The 27,308-nt window shown below is 37.9% G+C and overlaps 1 protein-coding gene across 1 annotated transcript; it reads left to right on the top strand.

The window, feature by feature from the left end:
* The first annotated feature begins 971 nt into the window (after nucleotides 1-971).
* Nucleotides 972-18,802, top strand: LOC119505697 (zinc finger protein 658-like). The gene is given in 6 exon segments (XM_037798562.1): nucleotides 972-986; nucleotides 3,496-3,522; nucleotides 6,795-6,921; nucleotides 7,235-7,327; nucleotides 14,852-17,661; nucleotides 17,663-18,802. Coding segments are annotated over 5 exon segments (3,174 nt in total). The 5' UTR covers nucleotides 972-986; nucleotides 3,496-3,507; the 3' UTR covers nucleotides 17,792-18,802.
* Nucleotides 18,803-27,308: the final 8,506 nt, after the last annotated feature.

The raw sequence follows: 27,308 nt of genomic DNA, 5'->3' as shown, positions 1-27,308 counted from the left end.
ATGCATTATATAGATACCACTTTTTAGATTTTAGTGTAATATAGAAGGAAATACCTGAAACTTTTGAACTGCAACCCAGTAGCCTTGATTCTTGAAGACGATTGTATAACTACATAGCTCACACGGTGTGACTGTGTGATGGTGAAAACTTTGTGACTCCCATCCCCTTTATCCAGTGTATGGACAGATGAGTAGAAAAATGAGGAAAAAATGTAAATGAATAATAAGGAGGGAGGGGATATTTTGGGTGTTCTTTTTTAACTTTTATTCTTATTCTTTTTTGTGTGTGATAATGGAAATATTCAAATATTGATTGTGGTGATGAATGCACAATTATATAATGGTACTGTGAACAACTGATTGCACACTGTGGATGATTGAATGGTTTGTGACTATATCTCAATAAAATTGAGTTATTTAAAAAAGTATATTACAAAATGTGATTTCATAATCATGTTTCAGTATGTATCTCTAAAATTATAAAAATTTCCTACATCGTTCAAAAAGCATTGTCACGCAAACAAAAGTAATGGTAAATTTCTTTAATATTATTAATAACCAGTCCATAGTCACGTTTCCCCAGTTGTTAATATCCCCTGCAGCTGTTGTGGTCTCCAACGAGGATCTGATCGAGAACCACAGATTGCAGTTCGCTATTATGCCATAGAGATAAAGGATAACCCATTAATTTAGGGGTTCAGGGAGAAACTAGACCGCAGAGATAGGGAACACCGTTACCTACATTTTCCAACTCCCTAATGAAGCCGAAACGCTACAAAAATCATTCCCGCGGGCGCAGAGGTTTATGGGATATGTAGGCTTCACTGTTACGGGCCTACCGCCCTGCGCTCTGGAACGGGTCCTCGGCTCTCTCTCTGCGCATGTGTGGCCCCGCCCCCACCCCGTCCCTTCCGGTCCTCCGGCCTGAAGGGGAGAAGATCAGGGATCCTTTTGGTCTACGCGGGAGTTGAGGGTGCGCACCTTTGGTGAGCGCGCCTGGGGACTTGCCGTGAGGCGTGGGCTTTTATCTGGGGAACACGAGAGGTCAGGCCAGGGAACCCCTAGGTGGGTCCTCCCCCCAGTTCCTATGCCCGCTGTCGGTTCGGCCCCGCGGGTTCCAGGGGCTCAGGTGAATCGAGTCCAAGTCAGGAGAAAGTGCTGGGTGCCAGGGGTGTGCCCGCACGGTGTACCCCGCCAGCCTACAGCCCGACCTGGGGAAAGCTCGTGCCTGTGGCGGGAGGGGAGTATGTGTACATGATGTTGACCATGAACCTGTCAGAAAGCTCGGGCAGTGGGTCTGCAAAAGGAGCGCAAGCTCTGGAGCCACAAAGACCCCGGTAAATTCCAGCTCTGTCACCTGTCAGCGGGGATGAGATAAGTAACCTGGGTAAGCGTCATTTGAAAATAGTCACTCATTTGAAAATGGGAATATAATCGTATCTTACGATATTATCCTGAGAATTTAATAAGTTGCTAATTAAATATTTTGCCAACTTCCTGTAATGATCACTGTCTGTAAGTTGCTGTCATAAAGAAGCACTTCGTTCCTTTTGTCGGACAACCCTATTTGTCGTTGTAAATATGCTATTTAAAAAAATAAAAGAAATTTCAGGGGGTTGAAAAGGGATATCCCAGTTCACAGTCTGGTAGGTGAGGGAGGTAGGATGCAAATACAGATACGCTTTACTCCCAGTCTTTTGCTCTTCCATAATATTCTACCTGCCTTAAACAGAGTAGCAACCTTCAGAGCACTATAGTAAGTAGCCTGACCCTAAATCTCCAAAGATACGATTGTGAAGCGAATTTGGACTTCACATGTGGTAAATGTATTCTGGGAATTGTGGGGTTTCTCCAGAGTCTGTGGGTCCGACTGAGGCTCTTGAACCCTTTTACATTTTCCAGGCTTTTTCCTCAGAGGCACAGTCTAGTATTCTAGTGCAGTTCTGTCCAGTAGAACAATGTGACATGCAAATATAATTTAAAAATTTTCATAGCTACAGTAAGCTCAGTACAAGAGAAAAGAAGTAGGCAAAGTTAATTTACTGATGCATTTTATTTAACTCAGTACATCCAAAATATTATTACAACTAGTGACACAGCCATACTTCAATTCAGGTGTTGGTATTCACATGTGATTAGCAGCTATAGTATACTACAGAGCACGTTTCTAGTGAATTCCAATAGAGTCAGTTCTCAGATTTAGATGAAGATTTCAAATAAAGTGTATGTTTTCTAGGCCCACGTCTGAGCTTCTTTGTAACAAAGCAGCTCTTATAAGGCAGGCAAGAGGGAGCCCCAGGGGCAGGAGTCTCACCTGGAAAAACAGCCTTTTTGACAGAGACCCCACACGAGAAGACTGAGAGCAAAGGCAGAAGAGCCCAGAAAGGAGCAGGACCCATTTACCCTCTCAGAAGCAGTTCATGATCCTTTTACATAGCATGAGTCAGAGATGGTGATGTCACCACATCCAGAAGCCTCCAAAAACTGTGTGACAGTGGACGCCATGAACCAACGTGCAGGAGGCGGTGACCTGGGATTTAGGAAGATTGGTCAGGCTGCATAGGAAAAGCCACTTCACCAGAGAGCTGATAAAGGAAAGCTGTCTAGAAAAGGCATAACTAGGTAAAGCTGATGAAATCCAAAGCAGCCCCCCATTTTTACATTTTCTCTTCTTTCCAGATTTTGAGCTGCTTTCAAACCATGTCCATCACCAAATGTGGCGTTTGGAGATAAATTGATGTTCCCTTTTTCCTGAACATACAAAGGGACAAAATGACAGTACAGGAAGGGTTTTCTGTATCAGACATTTTTGAAAGCCCACAATAATTGGGTCTGAAGTGAATGACTTTTGTGAAGTCACCCAGGGCAGAACCAGGAACAAATTGCAGTGCTGTTTACTGACACAGGTCAGTGCCATGAACATCTTATCAAAAGGTCTTTTTGAGAATCTCCAACCAATTTTGAACAAAAAGTTAAAACATACATTCCATGTGTAAAGCTTTGCATCTTTTATTTCAGAGTTTTCTGCGGATGCTTTAATTCAAGGTGTAAATACAATAGGAACTTGATTAACAAGCTGGCCTGAGTAGTTTTTGGACAACATTTGTTTAAATGAAGGTAGACAGTTTTATCAGTGAAGTACTTAAATTTGTTTAATTGATCCTTGTTATTTTATTTTTGTTATTGTTAATTCATCAGAAGGAGGGGCCATAAATCATTAATACATTGATAGAAATCAGTTTACCATTACTCAGTGAAAATGTAAGGTTAAGCCAATATGATCATATCAGAGATGCCTGTGTTAAGCTGGTGGTTCCTTATCTTTCTCAAGGATGGAGGGGAAATTCTCTTGTAGGGAGGCCTTTTCTCCAGTTGGTGTAGGGGGCAGTTTTAGGCAGGTGAATGTAGGAGCTGTAAATAGACCAGGTTTCTCATGACCCCATTCCTCTTTCTTTCTCCTTAGCTGAACCTTCATACTTCTCTGCATTCTTCCAGGAGGAGCAGAAAATGAGTATATCTCAGGTGAGGTGTTTAATAACTGTTTTGCTTTACAATAGACTTTACTTAAGGACATAAGGGTCTGTACATTAACATGGAAAAGTAGAAATGGATCAGAATCATTCAGAGGAGACAAAGAAATATTTAGACAGGGTTTCTGCTAGGTCTTTGACTATTATGAAAGTAGCTGATTTAAAGTCTTTGTTAAGTCCAGTGTATGTGCTTCCTCAGGGACAGTTTCTAATAATTGCTTTTTCCCTATGTAAATGTGCTTCTTTCTTTTCTTGTCTTGCAATTTTTTTGCCAATCGGATATTTTAAATAATACAATGTGGCAATTCTGGACTTCAGAACCTCCCCCCTTGGTGAGGCTATATTCTTTTTCAGTTTTGGCACCTGCAGTCTCCGCAGAGATTTCCTTAAATGCCTGGAACCAATAAGTCATCTAGTCTTTGTCAAGTGGTTCCGCATGTGTGATAGACATGCCTTCAATAATCATCCAGGCTGTTTATAAACTCTGCATTGGTGTTCACTTCCTGCTCATGTCAGGCCTCAAGGTGAAAGCTTATGGCCTTCTCGGGTCTTTCCTGAGCATGTGCACAGCCCTTGGCATACACACACCTGTGCATGCACATAACCTTCAAAATGCTCAGAAATAAGTCAAAGCTTTTCCCAACCTCTATGGACATCTGAGTCCCCAGCTTTTCCTTTTAAGCTTTTTGGTTAGCCTATTGTTTGCCCCAACTCTTATCCACTGTCTCAGGAAGCCTCTAAGCTAAACAATTTGCTTAATTATTTTTGACAATGCCTCTGAGGATAAGGCTTTTTACATGGGTAAACTCCAAACTTAGTTCAAGTAAAGACAGCTTTGCAAGTGGAGTCCTGCAGAGAATAACCAGACAGGTCAAATAATTACTTCTGGGAATGAGTCTGATGGAACTCCAACCTCATTCTGGTTGGAGTTGCTGGTTTTCACTGTGATTACAAACTGTTGGTTTTCAAGACTCCTGTGGTATTTTGTGTCTTAGGCTGCTCAAACAGATACCATGAAATAGGTTGGGTTAAACAGTGGGAATTTATTCACTCATGGTTTGAGGCTAGGAAAAATGCCAAATCAAGGTATCATCAAAGTGATGCATTCTGCCCAAAGACTGTGGTTTTCTAGAGCTGGCTGCTGGTCATCTTTGGTCCTTAGCATGTCACATTGTAAGGCATATGGTGGCCTTTCTTAGCCTCTCATTTGTTTTCCCAGTTCCATTGAATTTCAGCATCTTGTTTCTGTGAATTTCCCTCTTTCTGTCTGAATTTCATTCTGCTTGTAAAGGACTCTAATAATAGGATTAAGACCTATCCTGATTGAATTGGGCCACACCTTAACTGAACTAACCTCATCAAAAGGTCCTGCTTACAGTGGGTTCACATACAGCTCTAAACTACTACACATGGAGTAGAGAAAATGGAATAGGGCAAGTTCAGTGCCCCAAAACTCTTTGTTCTTACTGAGTTTCAGCTATTTATCTGTATGAATGTCCCCCAGATTGCTGCAAGCCTTTGGTTGATTCTGACCATTTTTTGCCAGTGTTTTAAATTGCTTTTATGAAGGAGAGAAATTTTGGAGCTCCGTTGTCCTCTGTCCACTGACATCACTTGTGACATATCTTGAATTCAAAGTCTTTTGTTGTAGTTCTGTTAATATTTTTCAGAAAATTTCTTGTCAGGCTTCATAGCCTATTTTTTAGCCAGGCTCTTTAATATTCAGTCCCTCAAATGCCATACATATTACTTTTCTTTCTTCAGTTTGTTCTCAAGGAGCTGCCTGATTGCTTCTGATTGCTTCAGTCACCACATAAATTGTAATGACTTTACATTACAAGTCCTTGGCCTCCATCATGTGTCTGCTGGTTTAAGGAACAGTTCCAGTTTTATGTTCCCCAGATCCTTCAGCAGCAGCATGAACAGATGTATCTCACTAAAACTTTTATTAATAAATTTTTATTTTGTTTTGCAAATAAGAGTTTATGGCGCCAACATTTAGCCAGCTGCTCATGCAGCTAGACTGAGTAGCTGCACAAGAAAGTTATTAAATCTGTTGCTGCTTCAATCCCTATTATTATAGCTGTGTCTCTTACTTCAGTGTAGGTGGTGGTCTATTGTGCTGGCCCCTTTAGTTCTAATGCCTTGATAAGCTATTCTCCATGCTTTAGAGCTCTAGAATATTGACACGTCTTAATTCCAGATTTTACATGTATCTCTTCCTTGCCCCCGAGTCCTTATTATAGTACTCTCCAAAGAGGTTGTTCTGGTTTCGTAAGCTGCCATTATACAAAATACCAGAAATGGATTGGCTTTTGTAAAGGGAATTTATTAGGTTACAAATTTACAGTTCTAAGGCCAAAAAAAAGTGTCCATACTGAGGCACCAACAAGAGAATACCTTCACTGAGGAGAAGCCAGTGGCGTCCGGAACACCATCTACTGGTCCTTTGCTCCCAGGTTGTGTTTCAAAATGGCTTTCTCCAAAATGTCTCTGGGCTTCTTTCTCTGTTAGCTTCTCTCAGCTCTCTGCTTGGTTCTCCTGAGTATTTCTCTCTAAGCCTCTGAGGATCCTCTCTTAGCTTCTCTGGGGCAAACTCTGGGCTTCATCTCTTAGCTTAGCATCTCCAAGAGTCCTTCGGTCTGCATCTCTCAGTGTCTCCAAGCATCTGGGTCTGTGTTGGCTCTTGAGCTCTTTTAAGTACTCCAGTGAACTAATCAAGACCCACCCTGAATGAGCGGGGTGACACCTCTATGGAAACAATCTAGTCAAAAGGTCTCACCCACAGTTGAGTGGGTCACATCTCCATGGAAACATTCAATCAAAAGATTCCAACCTAATCAAAAGACTAATAAGTCTGCTCTCACAAGATTGCATTAAAGAATATGGCTTTTATGGGGGGCATAGTAGATTCAAACCAGCATAGAGACTATGAACATCCTAGAGAATGCCTGGGAAAATTTACTGGGGTGTGGAAAAAAGATTTGTAGGGATACTATTTACATTTAATTTTTTGCCTTAAAAATCTGTAAGTCAAAAAAAAATCTATAAGTCATTAGTATATATAAATGAATTGTGATACATTAGACACCTTTTAACTAATTAACTATAAAATTTAAGGCAAAATTAGGTTCAAAATAAGCATCCTTTATAACCATTTGTTTTAGAGTCTCCAGAATAAACATAAGTAGTATTTCTCAAAGGTATTTTTTTAAGTCATTGAATTCTGATCCCTTCAGTTAGAACAAAAATATATTGTTACAGGAATCAATGTCATTCAAGGATGTGACTGTGGAGTTCACCCAGGAGGAATGGCAACAAATGGCCCCTGCCCAGAGGACCTTGTACAGAGATGTGATGATGGAGAACTATAGCCACCTCGTCTCAGTGGGTGAGCATACTTTGCTATGTAAACCCCCAAAGAACATTTCTTTTCTTTTTTTTTTTTTTTTTAATTATTAAAAACATCCAGACCACGTCATAGAGATGGATTTTGTTTAGGCTTTTGATTAAAGCCTGAGGCGTAAGGTAACTGAAACCTTTAAAACAACAGAAACAGTGCTTGTGTTGTGACCTTCCCATTGAAAACTTCAAATGAGCACCTTTATTTTGCTCTTCCTGCTGCTGTATCTTTCTCTGCCTCTGGAAACCAAAAAGCTCATGGATCTGGTCTACATAAACCCTCAATTGTTCTCTGTTTGTAGGATATTGCATTACCAAACCTGAGGTGATATTTAAGTTGGAGCAAGGAAAAGACCCTTGGTCCTTAGAAGAATTCCCAAACCAGAGCTGCCCAGGTGAGTTTCTGAGCACTGGCAGAAGGAAACCGGAAGTAGTTAGATCTTGAAGGAGGGAGAGCTTTGGAAAGTTTTTAGCAGCTTTATTTAAATATAATTCCCGGACCATATAATCCACCCATTTTAGTTTGTGCACAGTTATGTACAACCATCTCTCCAGTCAGTTTTAGAACATTTTCATCACTTCAGAAAAAACCCTATACTCTAGCTGTTACTTCCTCTATCCCCCACATCCCCTCCACAAGCTACTTTGTCTCTCTATAGATAGACCTAATGTGGACATTTCATTAAATGAATCATATAATGTATAATCTTTTATGGCATCTTTCATGTAGCATTTTTATGAGGTTAATGTCGTAGCATATATGTGTATTTCATTCCATTTTGTGGCCAAATAATATTCCATTATACAGATATAGCACATTTTGTTTATCTGGTTGTCAGTTGATGGACATTTTTGGATTCTACCTTATGACTATTTTGAAGAATGCGTCTAAAACATTTGTGTAAAAGTTTTTGTATGGACATGTTTTCATTTCTCTTGGATATATACCTAGGAGTGAAATTACTGGGTCAGTGTCTATCTCTATGTTGATCTGTTTGAGGACCTGCCAGACAGTTTTCCAAAGTGACTGCACCATTTTGCTTTCAGTAGTGTATGAGGGTGCCGGTTTCTCTACATCCTTGCCAACACTTGTTATTACCTGACTTTTTGAATCTAACCATCCTAGTGGGTATGAAGTGATACCCCATTCTGGTTTTGATTTGCATTTCCCTGATGACTAATGATGTCAAACATCTTTTCAGATGCTTATTGGCTCTTGCCTATCTAGTAGTCAATTCCAGGAATTTTAAAAGTTAGTAATTTTCAAAATAATTCTTGGAGCAAAAAAGTGAAGTCATCTTAATTATTAGAAGTAAAACACACAAAAAACTTTTTGTAAAACCATATAAAAAGATACTGTATAATATAAAGACTGACACAAATTTAGATCAAGCATATCTGCTGCCCACTAAATGTTGCCTACCACTAAATATGAAAGATTGGGTCTTACTGATTGTCTATAAAAGATAAGTCTAAATAAATAACTTAGAAAGATTGGAGTAAAAGAATGGTAAATTTGTTAAGCCAATAAAAATAAATAATTCAGGTTTTCATGTACTGTTTATTAATCAGGTTTGAATTTAGACAGTAATTATGTCATCTTCTTGACCAAAAGGGGGATGTGAAAGGAAATGAAATAAGCTTCAGTGGCAGAGAGATTCCAAAAGGAGCCGAGAGGTCACTCTGGTGGGCACTCTTATACACACTTTAGACAACCCTTTTTAGGTTCTAAAGAATTGGGGTAGCTGGTGGTGGATACCTGAAACTATCAAACTACAACCCAGAACCCATGAATCTCGAAGACAGTTGTATAAAAATGTAGCTTATGAGGGGTGACAATGGGATTGGGAAAGCCATAAGGACCACACTCCACTTTGTCTAGTTTATGGATGGATGAGTAGAAAAATAGGGGAAGGAAACAAACAAACAAACAGACAAAGGTACCCAGTGTTCTTTTTTACTTCAATTGCTCTTTTTCACTTTAATTATTATTCTTGTTATTTTTGTGTGTGTGCTAATGAAGGTGTCAGGGATTGATTTAGGTGATGAATGTACAACTATGTAATGGTACTGTGAACAATCGAATGTATGATTTGTTATGTATGATGCGTGGTATGTGAATATATCTCAATAAAATGAAGATTAAAAATAAATAAATAAATAAATAAAGTGAACCATACTTTTACATATGTGTATATACTGAAAGAAAGAATCCTTCAAGTTCTCATGGAATAAACATAAGATAGTGGAACTATAATATTGGTCTAAAAACTCCGATAAATCAGAATTATCAAATAATATTCCCTTTTCATTGTTCAGTTAATCTAGAAATTGATAAAATCAGTAAATGAAAACTCCATATGGAAATTTTAAAAATTATCTCTTTTAAACAATGTTTGAAAAAGGAACTCAAGTCTAAAATTTCACAATATTTATAAAAGAATAAACATAGTTGTATATTTTAGTAACCTTAGACTGTAGCTAAATTAGTGAACAGAATTAAATTTGTAGTCTCATTTGTATTAGTAAATTAAGCAAAAATAATGACAAAAATACATTAAGGAAAGCAGAATAATAAAAAGTAAAATTAGAAATTAATGAACTAGAAAATTGAAAAATAGTATAGTGTTTCTTAAAATAAAAAACAGTAAATGGATGAAACTTTAGTTAACCCTAACTAAGACAAGAGACAGGAAACACCTATATAAGAACATTGTATTTGTATAAATATAATGCAATGCAAAAAAATCCCATTCATAATGAGGAACCATTTGCTGGTAACAGCTTTATGTAAAGCTCTGAGTATTCAAATAGTGTGGTACTGTTGGTAAGATAATATGTCAGTGAAATGGAATAGGGAGTTCAAGAAAAAATGCATGCTTTTACATTGATCTTTGACAGGTGGCCCTGCAGAATACTAGAGAGGATCTTAAACTCTTCATGTAGGCCAGAACAAAAATTCAATTTGGGGTGGTTCAAAGCAAAACTAGAAATATTCTAGAAGATAATAGGATAATATGTTCATGACTCTGCTTAGGGAAGGATTTAATGAGTTAAGAAGCATTAACCGGGGGACACGGTGGAGTTAACATAGTTTTTTATATTCCACCCATTAAGTACAGCTAATTATGTGCATATATGTATATAGAGTGCTTTATATATGTAACAAATATGAGATTCTGAAAAGGCAGAAAGAAAAAGGCAGACAGCACGGCAGCTAGTGTCAGAGCTCTTGTGGGAGCTTGATCTCCCACTCCTGCCCATTATTGATTTGGCAGCCTTCTTCCCCAGCTTCTGGGATGTCAGCAGAGGTTGAGTGGGGAACCTGTATTTCTGTCCCCACTTAGCAGTAGTGATGCTGCACCCTGCTACTCCTGATGATAGAGTTTCAAAGGAGGCCTATTAAAACTGAAAATTCATTTGTATAAAGTCCAGAAGCTTTCAAACCAAGATAACACAAATTTATTCCTCTGTTGTCTTCTAAAAGATTTGTAGTTTAATGTTTTGCACTTAGTTTTATGATTCATTTTGTGTTCATTTTCATAGGAAGTGTGGGGTATATGTTGAATTTCATCTTTTGATAAAGGAAGTCCACTCTTCTCACTTCTCAATTTCCTGACAGCATTCAGTCTTCCCCTTAATTTTAAATATCTTTTAAATTTAAATTTAATTTAATTTGAATTTAAATTTAAATTTAAAATATCTTTTAAATTTCTATAGACGTTTTTTGTAGATGTCCTTTACTAAGTTAATGGATTTGGATTTTGTCATGTTTCTACATCAATTTATGTGATCATATGGGGTTTTAGTTCTTTAGACTGTTCATATGATAGATTATATTGAGTGGGTTTTGAATGTTGTAAAAGTTTTTAATTCCTTAGATGAGTAACTTTTTGGTTATGATGTATTTTCTTTTTATATATTGTGTTCCTTTGCTACAGTTTTTTTTTTGTTTTTGTTTTTTTGAAAAATTTTGGATTTACGTCAGGCATCTTGTCCTGTAGGTTTCTTTTCTTGAATTACTTTTGTCTGATTTTGGTATATAGACCTTATAAAATGATTTGGGAATATTCCCTTGTCTTATATTTTCTGGTAAAGATTCTGTAGAATTGGTATAACTTCTTCCTTAAATTTTGATAGAGTTCACTAGCAAAACCATCTGGTCCTAGAGCTGTATTTTGAAAGGTTTTTTTAACTAAATTTTCAGCTTTTAAATAGATACAGATCTAGTCAGGTTATCTCTTCTTCAGTGAGTTTGGTAGTTTATTGTTTTTTTGTTTGTTTGTTTGTTTTTGAATTCCTTAGTATCTCTTTAATGTCTGTTGTGTCAGTAGTTATTTCTCCTCTTGCATTCCTGATATTGGTAATTTGTGTCTTCTCTCTTTTTTCCTGTTAGTTTTTATCAATTTTTTTTTTATCTTATCAAAGAACTAAGTTTGGTTTGACTGACTTTCTCACTTGTTTCCTGTTTCGTTATTTTCTGCTCTGATCATTAATTCTTTCCTCCTTGCTTTAGATTAATTTGCTCTTTTTGTCTAGTTTGTTAAAGCGGAAGCTTAGGTAACTAACTGATTGGAGATCTTTCTTCTTTCTAATATATACATTTTAAGCTATTCATTTTTCTCTGAGCCCTGCTTTATCTGCATCATACTGATTTCTAGATGTTTTATTTTTGTTTTCATTCAGCTTAAAATACCTTTTAAATTTCTGTGAGACTTCCTTTGACCCATTGCTTAAAAATGTGTTGATTTCCAAATATGTTGTAATTCTGTTAAGTGAATTATGTCTTGGGTTTTGAGGATATGGTTATGACAAAAACTGTTTTCTCTCTATCTGTAGTGTTCGGTCTACCGTGTATTCTCTCCTTTGAACCTGTGCCCCTTTTTTCTCCTTTTCTTCCCCTAGCTTCTATGGGCTGCTACCAGTGCCCTAAAACACACAAATTTTTTTGCTGATGCAGATTAAGACTTTTGTACCATAGAGTAGATAGGGCTGTGGTTCCAGGCAGAACTTTGGCAGTGACTGCTGTTACCATCTCCCCCATATCCCATGTGTGTGATATTTGCACACAACTTTTCATGGTCTTTCCTATGAGCTCATGGAGGGAAATTTTGCGGGAGTCTGCAAACTCCTGTGTCTGCATCCTCCAGCAACATTACACACTGATGCTTTCTCATCCTTGGCTATTAGCAATTTGTTAAAAATGTTTAGCTAGTTGTCTTCCCTGCTTGTATTCCATCCATGGTCTCTGTCCTACAGAAGTAAATGCTCAGGTTCTGTCTCACTCAGCTTCTTTCTCTGCAGATTTTGGTTTACTTGAATGTCCTGTGATCTCAATTGTTTGTTGGGTTTGTGAAAGTTGTGGATTATGCAGTTTTTCAGCTTTTTACGTGTTGTAAACTGGGTAGCCACACTGTTTCTTGCTCACTACATTTTCAAGCTGCAACCAAAAGGCAGGTGTTCATTTTAGAACTCAAAAATAAAATATCTAAAATTAAGAACTTATCAGATGGTTTAATAGTAGATCAGACACTGGAGAATACATAATCATTCAACTGAATAAAATAGAATAGCAATCAGAAACATAAAGAGGAAAAGGCTAAGAAAAATATAATTACTTAAGTCCTAGTGGGCATTGTATCAGTCAGCGTTCTTCAGAGAAACAGAACCAATAGGATATACACATATTTATATTAAGAGATTTATTTTAAAGAATTGGCTTGTGCAATTGTAGGGGCTAGCTAGCAAGTCTGAAATCCATATGGCAGGCCATCAGGCTTGGAAAGTCAGGCATAAGTTTATCAATCTCTATGGCTGATCAGCAGACTAGAAACTCAGACAAGAAATGATGAAGTCTTGAAGCCAAATTTCTTCTTCCCTAGGAAACTTAAATTTTTTGCTATTAAGGCCTTCAAGTAATTGGATGAGGCCCACTCACATTATCAGGGATAATCCCCTTTACTTAAAGTCAACTGATTTTAGATATTAATCACATTTATAAAATATCCTTGCAGGAACAACTGGGCACCATAGCCTAGCCAAGTTGACATACGAAATTAACCATCACAGACCTTGCTAAAAATTTCTACCCTGTATCTTTGAGTTCCCACATGAGAAGAAAAAGAGAAAGAACAATAGCAATATTCAAAGAGATACTCCCCAAAGGTTTTACAAAATTGAGGAAAGGCATCAACCTGGAGATTCCAAAGTTTTGTGAGACCTGAAAAGGACAAAGAAAAACCTGTCAGCACAATCAAGTAAGACTACTGAAAGAAATGTTAAATGTAAAATGTTGAAAGCAGCCAATGAGAAAAGACAGGACATGATAACCAAAGGGACTCTGACATCTTGCTTCTCAACAAAAACATTGAAAGTCGGGAAACAGTGGAATGATATTTTTAATGTAATGAAGGAAAATACCAGCAAAATACCCTTCAAAACTGAAATTGAAATAAAAAGAAACACTCGAGAGTTCTGCAAGCAGAATAAAAATATCCAAGATGGCAACATAGAAATGGGAGAAAATAAAGATAACAGGAGGGAAACAAGTGACAAAGGAAAGGGTACAATTTGGGGTAAAAATAAATGAGTACTGCCCTTCAAAACAATAATTTTAGTGTCTTAAGAACTTTAAAATATATGTATCAGCAAAGTACGTGACAGTGATAGCACAAGGTACAGTTTAAGGGTAAAGGAGTTAATAGATTCTAAAAATTCTATAATATTCAGAGAAGTAGTAAAGTAGTAGATTACTGTTTAATTCGGTGATACATGATTTAAACTCATATATCCAATTAGATTAAGAAGAGAATGCCTTGCAAAAAATTACCGGCTAGAAAAGTGATTATTCTAAAACAGGAAAGGAAGGAAAAAGAACATGAAACAGATTGTCCAAATGGAAAATGAATACTAGGATGAGGATGGCAGGTATAGATCCAAATATGTCAATATTTGCAATACATGTAAATGGCTTATATAAATAAAAGACCAAAATCCAGAGAATGGAAGAAAAATACCAAAATAGGCCATATTGTATCATCTTTTGATGCTGGTTGCAATGAAAGCTTATCTCCCCCACCGGGCACCACTGACGCTAGGGATGAGGGGGGTGTAAACTGGCAACAAGCTTAACCTCACAGAGCCTCATTGATGTTGGTTGGGGATGGAGGCTCAGTACCTCACTGGGTTGCATTGATACTGGTGTTGGGAGTAGGAGAACTGGACTGCTGACTGGACTCTTGCATCAGTCCTCATTCAGGAAGCACTATCTGCTTCCATTAGGCGGGAGAGGAAGGGGATGGCAGTCCCTCCTCAACCCGGATAGAACCACCAAGAGGGGTGTTCATTTTTGTCAACCTTGAACAGAGTGGGTATTTTCAGAAAAGCTTTCTGTTCTGTTAGGCCACTCTTTTCTCAAACCTTTGGCTACAGGAAACAGTCGTCTTGGCCCTCCTTTCGTCTGCATCTGTTGTGGCTCTAGATTGTAGTCTTTTCTAGGGCACAGTCCAGGATATATGGGAAGTAGGGAAAAAAATGTCTGATGATTTATTGCCATGTTATTCCTCAAGTCCCAAGTTCTACAGTCTTTCCACTTTTTAGGATCTTTGTTTATTGTTTTTTTGTCCAGGGATTTTTAGTTGTAAGAGGGAGAGCTTAGGAGGAATGGGCCTACTCCATCTTGGCTGGCACTGCAAGTGGTATCTGTTGTTTTGAAAATAGAGAGAGAGAGAGAAGGAGGAAAAAAGGAATGGAGGGAGGAAGAGAAGGAGAGAATGAATATGAATGTGTGCTTGTATGGTGTATGAGTTATTTAATCCTGGTAAACATGAGTGGAAACCGTAGAATAAAATATGTAACAAATCATAAGTTAATAACACTACATGAGATTTATAAGGTGTTTTCAATTTTTCTTATTTTAGAATGTTACAGAGTTGATGTCCACTTTGAGAGGAACCAAGAAAAACAAAGGAAACAATTGTGGCAAGTAATATTCATCAGTGACAAAACACTGAGTAAAGAAGGACAGAAAGTTTTAGAAAAACCATTTAATCTGGACAAAGCTCCAGTTTTTTCAGGAAAAATATCCTGTAAATGTGACTCCAGTAATATGAATTTGCCAGTCATTTCTGAATTAATTATTACTGACAGAAACTCTTCAAATAAGAAGACTGATTACATGAATCGATGTGAAAAATTACAACTGAATATTAAGCATGAGAAAACTAATACTGGCAAAGAATCTTATGAATATAATAAAAATGTGAAAGCCCTCAGTTATAAAAAAGAGCACCATCAGAATTTTCAAACTTTGGAGCCATCTTTTGAGTGTAATGAATTTGGAAAAACTTCTTATGGTAAGTCTGTCTGTATTATACCTAAGAGTAGTTCTCACATGGGAGAGAAATCTCTTAAGGATGATGAATTTAGGCAAAACTGTGGTAAAACAACTCTATTTAACTCCATGAGAATTGGCACAAGGGAGAACTTTGAACTTAATGAATGTGGGAAATCCTGTGAGAAAACAACCAGCATGGACTACAGTAAAGTTCACATGGCTGTGACATTCTGTGAATTTTATGAAAGTGGGAATAATTTTAGCAGGAAGTCACACTTCACTCCAGCTCAGAGAACTGTCACAGGAAAGAGTATCTTTGAAAGTGATAAACATGAAGAAAACTTGAGCCAGAACTCAGCTCTTACGGTATATCAGAAAACACAAACTGGAGATAAATATAATGAATACACAAATGCCTTCTACCAGAAATTAGACCTAACAGTACATCAGAGAACTCACACAGAAGAGAAACCCTACCAGTGTGGTGAATCTGGGAAATCCTTCCATCAAAACTCAGCCTTCAGTGTACATCAGCATAGTGACACAGGAGACAAATCATTTGAACATAATCAATCAGGGAAATCCTTTTACCAGAAAGCACACCTCCTTCAGCATCAGAGGACCCACCCAGGGGTGAAACCCCATGAATGCAAGAAATGTGAAAAATCCCTTTGTTCAAAGCCATATCCTCTTCAGCATCCTGGAAATCATATGGTGATGACACTCAATAAACATGATGAACGTGGGAAAACTTTCTGTCAGAAGTCAGACCGCAGTGACCAAAGGATCGTTCACACCAAGGAGAAACCTTATGAGTACAGTAAATATGGGGAGTCTTACACGACATCAGCCCTCAGAGTACACCAGGGAACACACACAGAGATGAAACCCAATCAAAGTAATGAATGTGAGAAAACATTCTCTAGCATGTCACATCTCAGAGCACATCAGAGAATTCACCTAGGGGAGAAACCCTATGAATGTACTGAATGTGGGAAAACTTTCTCGAAGACATCACACCTCAGAGCACATCGGAGAATCCACACTGGGGAAAAACCCTATGAATGTAGTCAGTGTAGGAAAACTTTCTCCCACAAGACACATCTCAGTGCACATCAGAGAATTCACACAGGGGAGAAACCCTATGAATGTAGTGAATGTGGGAAAATGTTTGCTGATAATTCAACCCTCAGGGCACATGAGAGAATTCACACAGGGGAGAAGCCCTATCAATGTAATGAATGTGGGAGGTCTTTTGCTCATATTTCAGTTCTCAGGGCACATCAGAGAATTCATACAGGAGAGCGACCCTATGAATGTAATGACTGTGGGAGATCTTTTGCTCATAATTCAGCCCTCAGAGCACACCAGAGAATTCACACGGGGGAGAAACCCTATGAATGTAATAACTGTGAGAAAACCTTTGCCCATAATTCAGCCCTCAGAGTACATCAGAGAATTCACACTGGGGAGAAACCCTATGAATGCAATGAATGTGAGAAGAGTTTTGCCCATAATTCAGCCCTCAGAGCACATCAGAAAATTCACACAGGGGAGAAACTCTATGAATGTAATGAATGTGGGAAAACTTTTTCCCAGAAGACGCACCTCAGTACACATCAGAGAATTCACACAGGGGAGAAACCCTATGAATGTAATGAATGTGGGAAGACTTTCTCCCAGAAGTCATACCTCAATGGACATGAGAGAATTCACAAAGGGGAAAAACCTTACGAATGTAATGAATGTGGGAAATCTTTTGTCTATAAGGCAGCCCTCATAGTGCATCAAAGAATTCACACAGGTGAGAAGCCGTATGAATGTAATGAATGTGGGAAGACTTTTTCTCAAAGGACGCACCTCTGTGCACATCTGCGAATTCACACAGGGGAGAAACCCTATGAATGTAATAAATGTGGGAAAACTTTTGCCGATAACTCAGCCCTTAGGGTACATGAGAGAATTCACACAGGGGAGAAACCCTATGAGTGTACTGAATGTGGGAAAACTTTCTCTAAAACATCACACCTCAGAGCACATCTGAGAACTCTCACAGGGGAAAAACCCTATGAATGTAATGAATGTGGGAAAACTTTCTCCCAGAAGTCATATGTTAGTGCACATCAGAGAATCCACACAGGGGAGAAGCCCTATGAATGTAATATATGTGGGAAACCCTTTGCCCATAATTCAACCCTCAGAGTACATCAGAGAATTCACACGGGGGTGAAATCCTATGAATGTAATGAATGTGGAAAAACTTTCTCTCAGAAATCACACCTCAGTGCACACCAGAGAATTCACACAGGAGAGAAACCCTATGCATGTAGTGAATGTGGTAAGGCTTTTGCCCAAAATTCAACTCTCAGAGTACACCAGAGAATTCACACAGGGGAGAAACCCTATGAATGCAGTGAATGTGGGAAAACTTTTGTCCGGAAAGCAGCACTTAGAGTACATCACAGTAGAATTCACACCAGAGAGAAAACCCTCTGCATATAATGAATTTGGGAAGCCTCTGTGAAGGAAGTTATACCTTATTAGATAATTTACACAGTATAAAAACTCATGTCACCTACATTGGCAAATGGTTCTCCTTAACCATTTCTGTTTCCCTTAAACACATAGGCTGTGGAAATTAACCTACCATTCGTCCAGATAGGGCTGATCATGGAATATGAATGCTAATAATATTTATTATATTCAAACCTTAATTATCTCATGTTTTTCCTGGCCCCTGTTAGAATGGAATGGAAATGATTTCCACAGCAAACTTGGGGGCAGTGTATTGAACATGGCAGAGCACAAGGTGAAATGGGTCAGTGTTTCTGAATAGCTGGGTGGAACAGAATTCTCCATCTCTAGATCTTCACCAGTTGATTTTCTTTTTTGGTTGGTTGGTTTGTTTTCAAAGCAAGAATAAGGCTTTTCTTTTGTTGGCCAACTCATAGAATGGAGCGAAACCCTAAGAATATAATGAACGTTCGAAGACCTGTAAGAATTCAGTACATCAGAAACTTCACACAGGGAAGAAAACACTGTCAACATCCTCAGTGATCAGAAGTTTTCATTAAAAATCAGAAATGTCAGAGGAAAAAAATCCTTTACCACTAAGTGAATCTCATTAAACATGAAAAAATTAGACCAAAGTCTTATCTTGAATGAGTGACATTTTTCAACAAATATTGAAAATTTATTTTACAGCAGATATTTTTCTTTTCCCCGGAGGAAATGTGTTAGTTTCAAAATTGTGAATAAAATCTTCAACTGGAACTGAGGGATCAAAACTCATGTTTTGCGTGTAATATCAGAAATTTTATAGAAAATATATAAGAAAATATTTACATATGGACACACTTACTGTGGAAGTTTTAAAAATGGAGGAATAACTTGAATTTTGTGGACAACACTAATAAACATGTTTGCGAATAGTCTCTGAGCTATGTGGTATGTCTGTAAGTCTGTGTAACCAGGAGGCAGCAGTCAGACCTGCTGTAGACCTCTCATCCCTTCTTCCAACTGACTATTTATGTACTTCTTCTGCTGGCTTCGTTCAGCTTGATGCTATTGGATTTGACCTGCCTGCTGTTTCTCAGGCCTTGGGAATCCTTGAGATTTCCCAGCATCCATGTATATATATGTATGTATGTATGTATTTGACTGTGTTTATGTGGTGGGTATTGATTCTTACATGTTCTGTGGCCTTTATTTAATCCCAGTCTGGTGGTTCATTTTGCACTTTGCTTTTATAAAACAAGGCATCTCCTCATGCCATTCCTATGTATGTAGCCTGAGCATCCTGCCTAGGACCTTTTTCTAGCATCATGCTACCTTCGCACAGGGTACATCATCACAAACCAGTAGTTTTTCTACTCTGTTGGGACAGTAGGTTTTGGAATTGCTGTGAGAGAGGCTACTTTGTATCAGAAGCATGGCACTGGTACTGAAAAGCAGGCTCACTTGGGGAAAGTGTAGTCTTAACCAGGAAAACACTTTGTTTGCCACCATTTTATTCTAAATGGTCTGGTCAGCACATGGAAGAATCCTCAGTTTTAAAACCTGGACCCTAAGAATTTCTTCCAACTATGGGCATGTTGCTTTCTGCAAATTTGTTGTAGGTTGAGCATGGGAACAATTAGCCTGTGGACTCCCTGAAATAATTTGGATTAGTGCTCTTGCAGTAGGAAGGTGCCAGTTTGAAATGCAGCTAAGGGAATATGTTTCCTGACACCTTGGATTTCAGAAGGTGTAGATGAAAAAGAAATGATCTTAGAATTTTTTTTTATTAAATTCAGTTTTATTGAAATACATTCACACACCATACAATCATCCATGGTATACAATCCACTGTCCACAGTATGATAACGTAGTTATGCGTTCATCACCACAATCTATCTCTGAACATTTTCCTTACATCAGAAAGAACCAGAACAAGAATAAAAAATAAAAGTGAAAAAAGAACATCCAAATCATCCCCCCATCCCACCCCATTTGTCCTTTAGTTTTTATCCCCATTTTTCTACTCATCCTTACACTAGATAAAGGGGGTGTGATCCACAAGGTCTTCGCAATCACACTGTCACCCCTTGTAATCTACATTATTATATAATTGTCTTCAGGAGTCCAGACTGCTGGGTTGGAGTTTGGTAGTTTCAGGTATTTACTTCTAGCTATTCCAATACATTAAAACCTAAGAGGTGTTATCTATATAGTGCATAAGAATGTCCACCAGAGTGACCTCTCGACTCCATTTGAAATCTCTCAGCCACTGAAACTATTTCGTCTCATTTTGCATCCCCCTTTTGGTCAAGAAGATACTTTCAGTCCCACGATGCGAGGTCCACATTCATCCCCGGGAGTCATATTCTGCATTGCCAGGGAGATTTACACCCCTGGGAGTCGGGTCCCACATAGGGGGGAGGGCAGCGAGATCACCTGTCCAGATGGCTCAGTTAGAGAGAGAGAGGGCCACATCTGAGCAACAAAGAGGTACTCAGGGGGAGACTCTTAGGCACCATTACATGCAAGTTTAGACTCTCCTTTGTGGTAAGGAGCTTCATAAGGGCAAGTCCTATGCTCGAGGGCTCAGCGCATCAAACCGCCAGTCCCAATGTTTGTGACAACATCAACACCACTCCAGGTGAGGATGTCCAGCACATCCGCACCTTCCCCTAGATCCTTGGGGCTGGGGAGGGGGAGGCTGTAAATATATTTTTTATTATCTGCCCAAATTACTCCAGGATGTGTCACTATTTCACTCCAGCCTATACTAACCTACCGTATTTCACTTCCTATTCAAAGTTCCATGCAATTGTGGTGTTTGAACAAATCAACTGTAGAGTTGTACGGTTTAGAGAATTTAGATCCTGTACCAAATAGATATCTATTCCCTTGGTCTCATATGGAAGTTGAAGTTTTAAAACAATCAGTTTCAACCTTTACCCTTTGGCCTGGCTTGCCCTGGTCTTAACCAGTCCTGCTTCATTCATATCACTAATTGAAGTCTGGGCTCTTTTTCAGCTTTTTTTTTTTTTTTTTGACAGTGGCTGTGTGCACTAATACTGACATTCATATCTGCCGAGCTCTAGCTCTGAGTTTCAGGTGTCACAGAGATATGCATTGTTCCAGAGACGAATCAGGTTATACGCTAGGGGATCAGCATCTCAAAGTTTAGAGATAGGCATTACAATTCAGGGATAGAGTTAACTGCTGTAAGAGCTTACAATCTAGGGACTATTACAATAATTATGTCCACGTTAGGCTATGTTCTAAGATTCAATTCTGAGTTTACACATTGTAGTTAGTCCATACTGGTGAGGCATCATCCCTCTCACCATGTTTTCTCCAACACTTTTACTCCCATATATATATTTTCCTACAATTTTATAGAGTTATATTCACATACCATACATTTATCCACAGTGTACAATCAGTTGTTCATGGTATCATCATAAAGTTGTACATTTATCACCACAATCAGCATTTGAACATACTGATTACTACAAGAAAAATTGTTTTTTTTTAGCAATAAGAAAAAAATGATAAAAAGAAAAATAACGTGTCATACAATACAATATACTAGTAAGGACAGCAAATGACACCACTACCAAGAATCCCATATTCCTCCCCTATATCCCCCTCTCATATACATTTAGCATTGGCATATTGCCTTTGTTACATTTAATGGAGGTATATTACAATGTTACTGTTGACCATAGACTCGTTTGCTTTGATTATGTTTTTTCCAGAATACCATCCCCTTTTCAAATTTCTACATGGTTGACATTCATTTGCTTTCCCACATGCAAAAACATTTTTATATTTGTATATTTAGTAACAGTCATTGGCCACTCCAGTTTTTGCCACATTATACAGTCCCAGTCTTTATCATCTATCTTTACCTCTGGTGTCATACATTCTCCTTTCCCACCTCTTTCAGCTTTACTCACAGACATCTTTGTTCAGTGTACTTACAATACTGTGCTACCATCACACAGTATTATGCTATCTATTTCTGGATCTATGCAATCAATCCTAAACATTCTGTAGTCCTTCAGCATCAAATGGCTGATCTCTGCCCTCTTTCTATCTCCTGGTCACCTGTGTTGTCAGCTTTTAACTCCCAAAGTTTGTTCATTAATGTCTGTTCATATTAGTGAGACCATACAGAATCTGTCCTTTTGTTTCTGGCTAACTTCACTCAACATAATGTCCTCAAGGTTCATCCACATTATTACATGATCCATGTCTTTGTTCTGTCTTACAGCTTCATAATATTCCATCATGTGTATATACCACAGTTTGTTTATCCACTCATCCTTTGATGGACATTTGGGCTGTTTCCTTCTCTTGGCAATTGTGAATAATGCTGCAATAAGCATAGGTTTACAGATGTCAGTTTGTGTCTTAAGTTTCAGTTCCTCTGAGTATATACCCAGCAATGGAATAGCTGGGTCATATGGCAAATCTATATTTAGCTTCCTGAGGAACCTCCATACTGTCTTCCAGAGTGGTTGCACCATTCTACATTCCCACCAACAATGAATAAGTGTGCCTCTTTCTCCACATCCTCTCCAGCACTTGTCATTTTCTGTTTTTTTGGATAATGGCCATTCTGGTAGGTGTGAGATGATATCTCATTGTGGTTTTGATTTGCATTTCCTTAATAGCCAGTGAAGTTGAGCATTTTTTCATATGCTTTTGAGCCATTTGTATTTCCTCTTCAGAAAAATGTCTGTTCATGTCTTTTGCCCATTTTTTATTTGTATTGTTTGTCTTTCTGTTATTGAGATGCAGGATTCCTTTATATATTCGGGATATTAAACCCTTATCTGATATGTGGTTTCCAAATATCATCTCCCATTGTGTAGGTTGCCTTTTTACTTTTCTGACAAAGTCCTTTGATGTACAAAAGTGTTTAATTTTGAGGAGATCCCATTTGTCTATTTGTTCTTTGGTTGCTCGTGCCTTGGGTGTGAGGTCTAAGAAACCACCTCCTATCACAAGATCTTTAAGATATTGCCCTACATTTTCTTCTAAGAATTTTATGGTCTTGGTGCTAATGTTTAGGTCTTTGATCCACTTTGAGTTAATTTTGGTATAAGGTGTGAGATGGACATCCTCTTTCATTCTTTTGGAAATGGATATCCCGTTATCCAAACACCATTTATTGAACAGGCTGCTCTTTCCCAGTTGCTTTGGCTTCACTGCCTTATCAAAGATCAGTTGTCTGTAGATGCAAGGGTCTACTTCTGCACACTCAATTTGATTCCACTGATCAGTATATCTGTCTTTATGCCAGTACCATGCTGTTTTGAGCACTGTAGCTTTGTAATATGCTTCAAAGTCAGGTAGTATGAGACCTCCCACTTCATTCCTCTTTCTCAAGATATTTTTGGCTATTCGGGGCACCTTACCCTTCCAAATAAATTTAGTTATTGGTTTTTCTATTTCTGTAAAGTAAGTTGTTGGGATTTAAATTGGTATTGCATTGAATCTGTGAATCAGTTTAGGTAAAATTGCCATCTTAACTATATTTAGTCTTCCAATCCATGAACATGGTATGTTCTTCCATTTTTTCAGGTCTTGTTCAAATTTTCTTTTAGCAGTTTCTTATAGTTTTCTATGTAAAGGTCTTTTGTGACCTTAGTTAAGTTTATTCCTAAATACTTGATTCTTTTGGTTGCTATTGTAAATGGGATTTTTTTCTTGATTTCCTCCTCTTGTTGCACATTACTTGTGTATAGGAACACTACAGATTTTTGCATGTTGATCTTGTAGCCTGCTACTTTGCTGTATTCATTGACTAGTTCTAGTAGCTTTGCTGTAGATTTTTCTGGATTTCCTACATATAGAATCATGTCATCTGCAAATAGTGAAAGTTTTACTTCTTCCTCTCTAATTTGGATGCCTTTTATTTCTTTTTCTTCCCTAATTGCTCTAGCTAGAACTTCCAGCACAATGTTGAATAACAATGGTGATAGTGGGCATCCCTGTCTTGTTCCTGATCTTAGAGGAAAAGCTTTCAGTCTCTCCCCATTGAGTGTGATGTTAGCTGTGGGTTTTTCATATATTGCCTTTATCATATTGAAAAAGTTCCCTTCTATTCCTATCCTTTGAAGTGTTTTCATCATGAAAGGATGTTGAATTCTGTCAAATGCCTTTTCTGCATTAATCAAGATGATCATGTGGTTCTTCTGCTTTGATTTATTGATGTGGTGTATTACATTAATTGATTTTCTTGTGTTGAACCAGCCTTGCATACCTGGAATAAATCCCATCTGGTCATGGTGTATAATTCTTTTAATGTGCTGCTGGATTCTATTTGCGAGTATTTTGTTGAGGATTTTTGCATCTATATTCATTAAAGAACTTTGTCTATAATTTTCTTTTTTTTATAGTATCTTTGTCTGGTTTTGGTATTAGGGTGATGTTGGCTTCATAGAAAGAGTTAGGTAGCTTTCCCTCTTCCTCAATTTTTGTGAAGAGTTTGAGCGGGATTGGTACTAATTCGTTCTTGAATGCTTGGTAGAATTCACATGTGAAACCATCTGGTCCTGGGCTTTTCCTTTTTGGGAGCTTTTTGATGACTGACTCAATCTCTTTACTTGTGATTGGTTTGTTGAGGTCATCTATTTCTTCTTCAGTTAATGTTGGTTGTTTATGCTTTTCTAGGAAGTTGTCCATTTCTTCTAAGTTGTCTAGTTTATTAGCATATAGTTGCTCATAGTATCTTCTCATTATCTCCTTAATTTCTGCAGGGTCGGTAGTTATATTTCCTTTCCCATTTCTGATTGCATTTATTTGCATCTGCTCTCTCTCTTTTTTTTTTTTTTTTTTCTTTTTGTTAGCTTAGCCAGTGGTCCATCTATTTTATTGATTTTTCTCAAAGAACCAACTTCTGGTTTTGTTGATTCTCTCTATTGTTTTCCTGTTCTCAATTGCATTTATTTCTGCTCTAATCTTTGTTATTTCTTCCCTTCTGCTTGCTTTGGGGTTAGTTTGCTATTCTTTCTCTAATTCCTCCAGGTGAGCAGTTAACTCTTCAATTTTTGCTCTCTCTTCTCTTTTAATATAGGCATTTAGGGCAATAAATTTCCCTCTCAGCACCACCTTTGCTGCAGCCCATAAGTTTTGATAAGTTGTGTTTTCATTGTCATTTGCCTCGAGATATTTACTAATTTCTCTTGTAATTTCTTCCTTTACCCACTGGTTTTCTAAGAGGGTGTTGTTTAGCTTCCATATGTTTGTGAATTTTATGACCTTCTGCCTTTTATTTATTTCCAACTTCATTCCATTGTGGTCTGAGAAAGTTTTTTGTATAATATCAATATTTTTAAATTTGTTTAGACTTGCTTTGTCACCCAACATGTGGTCTATCCTAGAGAATGTTCCATGCGCACTTGAGAAAAAAGCGTATCCTGCTGTTGTTGGATGTAGTGTTCTATAAATGTCTGTCAAGTCTAGTTCATTTATCATACAATTCAACATCTCTGTTTCTTTAGTGATCCTCTGTCTAGATGTTCTATCCATTGATGAGAGTGGTGTATTGAAGTCTCCAACTATTATTGTAGAGGTATCTATTTCTCCTTTCAGTGATCGCAGTGTTTGCCTCATGAATTTTGGGGCATTCTGACTTGGTGCATAAATATTTATGATTGTTGTGTTTTCTTGATGAATTGACCCTTTTATTAATATATAGTGTCCTTCTTTGTCTCTTTTAATTGTTTCGCTTTTGAAGTCTAACTTGTCTGATATAAATATAGCTGCTCCTGCTTTTTTCTGGTTGTTGTTTGCATGAAATATCTTTTTCCAACCTTTCACTTTCAGTCTATGTTTGTCCTTGTGTCTAAAGTGAGTTTCTTTTAGACAACATATAGATGGGTCCTGTTTTTTAATCCATTCTGCCAGTCTGTGTCTTTTTATTGGGGAGTTTAATCCATTTACATTTAGTGTTATTACTGTAAGGGCAGTACTTTCTACTACCATTTTGTTTTTTGGAATTTATATGTCATATCTTATTTTTTCCTCTCCTTTTACCTTTCCTGATAATCTTCATTTCTGCACTCTTCTCCAACACTCTCTCTCCTGTCTTTTCCTATCAGCCTGTAGCACTCCCTTTAGTATTTCTTGTAGTGCCGGTCTCTTATTCATAAACTCTCTCAGTGTCTGTTTGTCTGAAAATGTTTTAATCTCTCCCTCATTTTTGAAGGAAAGTTTTGCTGGATATAGAATTCTTGGTTGGCAGTTTTTCTCTTTCAGTATCTTAAATATATCATGCCACTGTCTTCTTGCCTCCATGGTTTCTGCAGAGAAATCTGTACATAGTCTTATCGACCTTCCCTTGTATGTGATGGATCGCTTTTCTCTTGCTGCTTTCAGAATCCTCTCTTTGTCTTTGATATTGGACAATCTGACCAGTAAGTATCTTGGAGTAGGTCTATTGGGATCTATTCTATTTGGGGTACGTTGTACTTCTTGAATCTCTAATTTTCTGTCTTTTATAAGAGTTGGGAAATTTTCAGTGAATATGTCTTCTATTACTCTTTCTGCCCCTTTTCCTCTCTCTTCTCCTTCTGGGATACCCATAACACATATATTTGTGCGTTTCATGTTGTCACTCAGCTCCCTAAGACCCTGCTCATATTTTTCCATTTTTTTCACCATTTGTTCTTTTGTGTGTATGAATTTGAATGACCTGTCTTCCAGTTCACTGATCCTTTATTCTGCCTGTTCAAATCTACTGTTGTGTCCCTCTATTGTGTTTTTCATCTCCTCCATTGTGGCCTTCATTCCCATGAGTTCTGCCATTTGTTTTTTTAAGTTTATGAATTCTTCTGTATGATCATCCCGTGTCTTCTTTATATCCTTCAGCTCTTTTGCTATATCTTCCTTCATTTCATCGAATTTATTTAGCATTAGTTGCCTCCACTCCTGTGTCTCAGCTGAGCTATTAGTTTGTTCCTTTGGCTGGTCCATGTTTTCGTGTTTCCTGGTATGGCTTGTTATCTTAAGTTGTCTAGGCATCTGATTTTCTTGATTAGTTTATTTTGGAGCTTGTTTTCTATCTTTTACCTAGTGGTTTTCTTGTTGGTTGTCTTTGTTCTCTGGCCTCTGTTATTCAGTTCAACTTATTCTAGACCTCTAACTTAGGTTCTATTTAGTTGATCAGAATTTTTCCCCTCTTGTTTTCTCTGTTTCTTGCTCTGCCTCTATGTAACCTTTTTGTGAGTGGGTCTCCTCAGATATGGTCGACCCTAGTCAGATTTTCCCAGTCTAGTGAGGCCCAGGTCTCATTGGGAGGGTATGGAGTTTTTCTGAGAATGAGACCCTCCTATGAGGCCTTTAGAATTGTTGCTTTTCCTCTCCTGTCCAGCAGGTGGCACTTGCCATCCTGCAGCTCCCCCACCAGTGTAAGGAGGTATGTAGACTTTAGTTCTCCTGGTGACTCTGATCCTGTTGGGGGCGTGGCTGACTGAAACCGGAATCTGAATTCCAGCCCCTGGGTCTGAGTTCCCAGAAGGAAGACTGCCAGTTGAGCT

The sequence above is a fragment of the Choloepus didactylus genome, chromosome 10 (genome assembly GCF_015220235.1).
Source record: "Choloepus didactylus isolate mChoDid1 chromosome 10, mChoDid1.pri, whole genome shotgun sequence".
Taxonomy (NCBI): domain Eukaryota; kingdom Metazoa; phylum Chordata; class Mammalia; order Pilosa; family Megalonychidae; genus Choloepus; species Choloepus didactylus.
Note: the sequence above shows the minus strand (reverse complement) of the source record. Positions and strands in the feature narration are given on the sequence as shown.